This window comes from Mya arenaria, chromosome 12, assembly GCF_026914265.1.
Source record: "Mya arenaria isolate MELC-2E11 chromosome 12, ASM2691426v1".
NCBI lineage: Eukaryota > Metazoa > Mollusca > Bivalvia > Myida > Myidae > Mya > Mya arenaria.
In genome coordinates, this window is record NC_069133.1 from 7,155,180 (window position 1) to 7,161,541 (window position 6,362).

Here is a 6,362-nt window from a genome sequence, read left to right on the forward strand (position 1 = left end):
ATCAGCACGTGTTACATGTGCCGCACAGGAGGTTGATAATCAGCACGTTTTACATGTGCCGCACAGGAGGTTGATAATTAGCACGTTTTACATGAGACGCACAGGAGGTTGATAATTAGCACGTTTTACATGAGACGCACAGGAGGTTGATAATCAGCTTGTTTTAAAGTTCCGGCAGTGTCATTCAAGACAACTAAATGCAAGTGCTAAATATTGACTTTGTTTTATTATCATTGGAGTTAAAAGATATATAATATAAACCATATTAACAGTAAAATAAACAAGTACTTAGAAACTTACAAGTTGTATACCGCGACCATGTATATTCTGTAAATACATGATTACCCTTTAACATATACAGTAAGATTTCATAATTAAAGGTCATATTTTCGTTGGGAACTTGCATTCGTGTATAAGCCAACCCACGAAATCAACGAAAATTGATGTCCCACGAATATTTATGATTTCACAGTATTTAAACACAAAACCTTTCAATGTTTACTCTGTACTGTTGACATTATCGCTCGCTGTGCTTTATCCGTTAGTGGTTCATCATTAAAGGGCTTCCATTCCAAGAACACGGGTCAGTAAAACTTCATAAAGTATTCCTATTTAAATGTATTTATTATTATTGCGGTATAGGATTATCAAAGTACTATTAGGTATAGGTCTGGTTACTCGTGCGTAAATCAGGAGTTTTCCTCGTGCATTTACTGAACTGAATTGGTTATTCGACGCTCAGACGGGATAGAGAAAACATTGCAAAATTGTCAAATCTCGAGTTTTTTCTTAATCTTTGGTATTCACTTCGGGAACATGTCATTTGACTCTGCGGGAATAAATGACCAAGATCAGCTTGAGTTTAGCCATAGGCAGCTTTCGTCTATTTCCTTGGGCCAGTCTATCCAGCCGGAAGACCGTAGCAGGAGACCGGAAGTACAACGTGGCAAGGAGCCGGTTTGCACATCTCGTGGCAGGGACTCGGAGACCTTGAATGATAGAGACCCTGGAGCAAGTTACAGCGGAGATAAAGGTAGGCCTGGGCCCTCGGGGGATATAGAAGGAGATTTGTTTGGAGCTTTTGATTTATTCAGATCTTATTTTGACACGAAACTTTCAACATTAAAACAAGAGCTAACGAGTACAAGTTGCAAACAAAAGGAAAAAGATAACATTCCTTATTTCAAGAATACCTCCTGCAAAATTCAGTTTCAGTTCAATACGGACATTTCAAACTTGTTACACTTTATCGTGGATTCTGACAGCCTTGATTCAAATAAAGAAAAAGCTAAAGAAGCGCTAAGGAAAATTAAACATAGAAACAAACTTATTCGTTTGGCGGACAATTCCCCTGGGGGCTGGGCCACAGTCAAAGAATATGAAACCCCAGAATTGGGCTCTGATAGCGATGACGAGCGTAAAATCAAAAGGGCTGAAGCCAAGGCTGTCAGAAAACTTAAAAAGGGTAATCCTACAAATGCTGATTCTCTTTCTTTTTTCCCTGATCGTATGGAGCGGAGGCCAGCACCAGCGGTAACCTTTGGATACCCGGGACGTTCTTCCGGTGCGGGGCCCATCTTCCCCTCACGGCCCATGGCTACGGGCATGCGGGATCTTTTTCGGACCTACAGTCCCTATCAGGACCAGTATCAACCCCAGCAACATTATTCTAGAACGCCAGATAAAGTCATCTGCTTCGCATGTGGAAAGCGGGGTCACTTCCGGCGCGAGTGCGAGTGGCTATCCAGATTTAACCAGTCAGCCAACCGTGATGTCAAGCCCACAGGAGCAAACTCAGCCACTAAATGATGATTATTTATTCAATATTTGTAATCAAGATCATTGTTTTGAGTTTGAATCTGATTCTCCCATCAAAACATCTATGGTTAAAGGCAGCCTTAAAAATAATGTACACTATTGGAAGACTATTGGCACAAACCCTGATATAATAGATGTTATTGAAAACGGCTATAAAATTCCTTTCATTTCAATGCCGGAAACATCGTTTTCAAAAAATAATCAGTCAACTCTTTCAAATATTGAATTTGTTAAAGAATCTATTGATGACATGTTGAAAAACGGTTTTATAGAACAAACAGATTTTCCACCTCATGTAGTCAGTCCTTTAAGTGTTTCTGTAAACAAATCGGGTAAGAAACGACTTATTTTAGATCTCAGAATAGTAAATAAATATATTTGGAAGGAAAAGATGACATTTGAAGATTGGAAAGTAGGAGTCGAATATTTTGAAAAAGACTCGTATTGTTACAAATTTGATTTGTCTAAAGGTTATTATCATATCGATATATTCCCAGAACATAAAACATTTCTGGGTTTCAGTTTAGAAGGGAAATACTACTGCTACTCTGTGGTTGCTTTCGGTTTGTCGAGCGCTCCTTTTATTTTCAGTAAGGCATTGCGTGAAATGGTTAAGTTCTGGAGATTCAACGGTATCAAAATTGTTATGTTTCTTGATGATGGGTGGGGGACCAACAAGAGTTGTGATTTAGCTACACGCGATGTAATATTTGTGAAAGATAGCCTCAATCAGGCAGGGCTTATTATAAATGATGAAAAGTCAGTCTGGTTACCGGTTCAAAATCTAGAGTGGATTGGCTTGTTGTGGAATAGCATTGACTACTCTATTAGCATTCCAGCACGTAGAATTGAAGATTTTAAAATGTTGCTCTTGGAAATTTTAAATTCTCTTCCTATTGTTTCTGCTAGGAGTTTAGCGAAGTGCACCGGGAAAGTAATTTCTATGATGCCGGTTATTGGCAATATTGCACGGCTTATGACTAGATTTATGTACATTCAAATTTGTTCAAGGACTAGTTGGGATTTCCCATTCAGTTTAGAAATAGACTGTCGGTGTATTTCTGAGATTAGATTCTGGCTCGAACATGTAGACAATTTAAATTACAGAAAATTGGGTAAATGCACTTCTGTATATACGCTAAAAGTGTATTCTGATGCTAGAAGTTTCGCATGTGGAGCGCATATTGTCAATATGCCAGGTTTTGTATTTCACGACATGTGGTCAGAAGATGACAAGGATAAAAGTTCAACTTTCCGAGAAATGAAGGCTGTATTTTTGGCACTGAGAGCGTATGGACATTCTTTAGCAAATCATAAGGTGAAATGGTTCTCAGATTCTCAAGTTTGTGTTCATATTATCAAGGTTGGCAGCCCCATTTTAGAGTTACAGGAATTAGCTCTGAATGTGTTTAGACTTTGTTTACAAAACAAGATTGATCTTGATATGCAATTGGTCCCTAGGGATTTGAACCAGATTGCTGATGATATCAGTAAATATAGGAATACTGATGAATGGGAGGTTACACCTCAGTTTTTCGGGTATATGAATAGGATATGGGGACCGTTTACAGTGGACAGATTTGCTAATTATAGTAATAGGAAAATACAAAGATTCAATTCTAAGTTTCATGATTTTGAAAATGAGGCAGTCGATGCATTCACACAGAATTGGGCCAGTGAAAATAATTGGTTAGTCCCGCCTATTTATCTAGTAAATAGAGCTGTATTTCATTTAATTGCTTGTTCTGCACATGGAACTTTAGTTGTTCCTAAATGGCATAGCGCAGCATTTTGGCCAACTTTGTTTGAAACAAACTGCCAGAAGAGAGATTTTGTATTGGATGTTTTGGAGTTTGATAAATGGCAATCAATATTTGATAGCAGGAGTGATAGCGTATTTAGTTCTAGACGTTTATCTAGCAAAGTTCTAGCTATTCGTCTTTAATGGCCAGTATTTTAATGTATACTAGACTGCAGAAGTAAGAAGTAAATTGTGCTTAGTTGTGTTTTGTCTAGCATGTGTGATGCACACGATTATGAATTATGGAGAGGAACTTTTGGAGGAAAAGTATATCAAAGATAGTAATGACTATACATGGCTCAGCATTGAGTTGGAGTTGTTTACACTGGTTATGCTTAATATTGTAAGCGTTTAATGCTCATGAAGGAAGCGAAAAATATTTTTAATTTGTATTTGCTAATTGTAAAACAGCGTTTTCTGTATATATACCTTGATGTTTAAAAAGCACCGTTTATAAAGATCATGATCTTAATATCTATTTTGGCATAAAGGACGATGAAAAGTATAAGAAAGATAATTGTGAAAATACATGATATGAGTGTGTGTGGGTTGTTTCCCCTACGTTATCGGCATTAATTTCGTTTACTCGGCCTGTCGAGCCGGAGTGCCCATTTGTACCTGGTACAAATGAAGTCGTGTACTGTACACGAAGATTATAAAAAATATGTTTTGAACGGTATATGTGTATGTGAAAGGAAAAGTTAATAATTATACACAAAAAGGTGTTATTATGTTATTATATTATACATTTGACAGATGCATTCAAGGTTGGACATTGGAGGAATTTTCACAAAGAATGTCTGCCCGATGATCTCAAAAAACATCATGATAATTTACAAACGCTGGTGAAACTGTCAAAATCAGATAACACTTACAAACAATACAATTGTTATTTTAAATCGTTTTGCCAGTGGTGCAAAAAATTTGAATTTAAACCGCTTCCAGCTTCCGATTATCATGTTGCACTTTTTCTTTCATCCATGACAGATTCTTCACCGTCAGCGTCAAAAGTGAACGCCATTACTTATAGTATTTCGTGGGCTCATAAAGTTTCAGGGTTTTCTGACCCTTGTTATACAAATCTAGTAAGTTTTACCAAAAATGGTTTGTTGCGAGATTCTGGCAGGCCGATTCAGCAAAAATCTGAAATTTCTAAAGAAGATTTGCTTAAACTTATTGCTCATTTCGGAAATACAACCAATATCTTGGATTTAAGATTCATTTGCATGTGTTTAGTAAGTTTTGCAGGTTTTTTGAGATTTAGTGAGCTTTCACATATTAAAACGTCTGATCTTAAGATTTTTTTTCTGATTGTGCAGAAATTTTTATTTCTTCTAGTAAAACAGATCAGTGCAAAGCTGGCGAAAAGGTGATCATTTCTAGAACAGGAAAATGTTCTTGTCCAGTTTCTTTCCTTGAGAAATTTCTGTTTGAAGCTGAAATTAATGATAAATCATGTGATTACATTTTTTGTAATATCAGATATTCTCGGTAATTGAATAAGCATATTCTTTGCCCGGGAAAACCTATTTCTTACAATAGAGCCAGGGAAATTTTGATAACAAATCTAAAAGCTGTCGGTATTGATAGTAAACAATATGGTTTACATTCGTTTCGTTCGGGTGGGGCCACAGCAGCGGTTGCAAATGGTGTATCAGAGAGATTGCTTAAAAAGCATGGACGTTGGAAGTCCGACAGTGCTAAGGACAGATATGTTAGAGATTCGGTACAAGTCAAAATGAGTGTATCGAAAAATCTAGGAATTTAGATTATTCATTTTTTCTTTGTATTTGACAAGTATTGAAATTATTTCATTTATTTTGAAATCATGTTAAGGATGGTTTGTTTACAAATATGACGAGAATGGTATTTAGTGTATTGTAAAACGAATAATGTTATACGAAGTATTCGTATGTTAATGTAAAAAGAATTCTTTTTCTTAGTCACTTGCGATGATCTGTAGAACTTTAGTTTAACTGGATCAAATGTATAATTTGTTTTGTTTTGTTTTAAAAAACATATAGTAAAAGATTCCCCGTTCTTTTTCTTTCGATTAAAGTATCCCGTCTGTAGCACACCTACACATGTGTTCATTTTATTTTATTATCCTTAAGGTAAATAATAAATTATTTATGTTTGGCATGGAATATAATGAAATAGAAAACATAAATGTATTTATTATTATTGCGGTATAGGATTATTAAAGTACTATTAGGTATAGGTCTGGTTACTCGTGCGTAAATCAGGAGTTTTCCTCGTGCATTTACTGAACTGAATTGGTTATTCGACGCTCAGACGGGACAGAGAAAACATTGCAAAATTGTCAAATTTTCATTATCTATGAATGTATTCAGATACATATAATAATATATGTTAAACATTATTTTGAACCTTGTTTAAAATATATTTATATTTTCAGATTGGTATTTTTCTGTTACCATGGCAATGCGAGTATTGTTGAGTCTGAGAGTGGGTGCAGCAGTGGTTCCGGACACTTTACGACTGCTTTTAGCAGCGTGTTTTTCATTATGAAATATGTATAAGAACTGTGAAGCCATTAGTAATAATTTACTGGAAGTTTGTTTTTTTGGAACCATTTGCTTTGTATGTGAGTGTATCTTTGATTAAAGTATCCCGTCTGTAGCACACCTACACATGTGTTCATTTTATTTTATTATCCTTAAGGTAAATAATAAATTATTTATGTTTGGCATGGAATATAATGAAATAGAAAACATAATGT

The 6,362-nt window shown here is 35.7% G+C and overlaps 1 protein-coding gene across 1 annotated transcript; it reads left to right on the forward strand.

Moving 5' to 3' along the window:
• The first annotated feature begins 816 nt into the window (after positions 1-816).
• LOC128211725 (uncharacterized) lies at positions 817-1,809 on the forward strand. Its single transcript, XM_052916754.1, has one exon. The coding sequence runs from the start codon at positions 817-819 to the stop codon at positions 1,807-1,809; it is 993 nt and encodes a 330-aa protein (XP_052772714.1).
• The last annotated feature ends 4,553 nt before the right edge of the window (positions 1,810-6,362 follow it).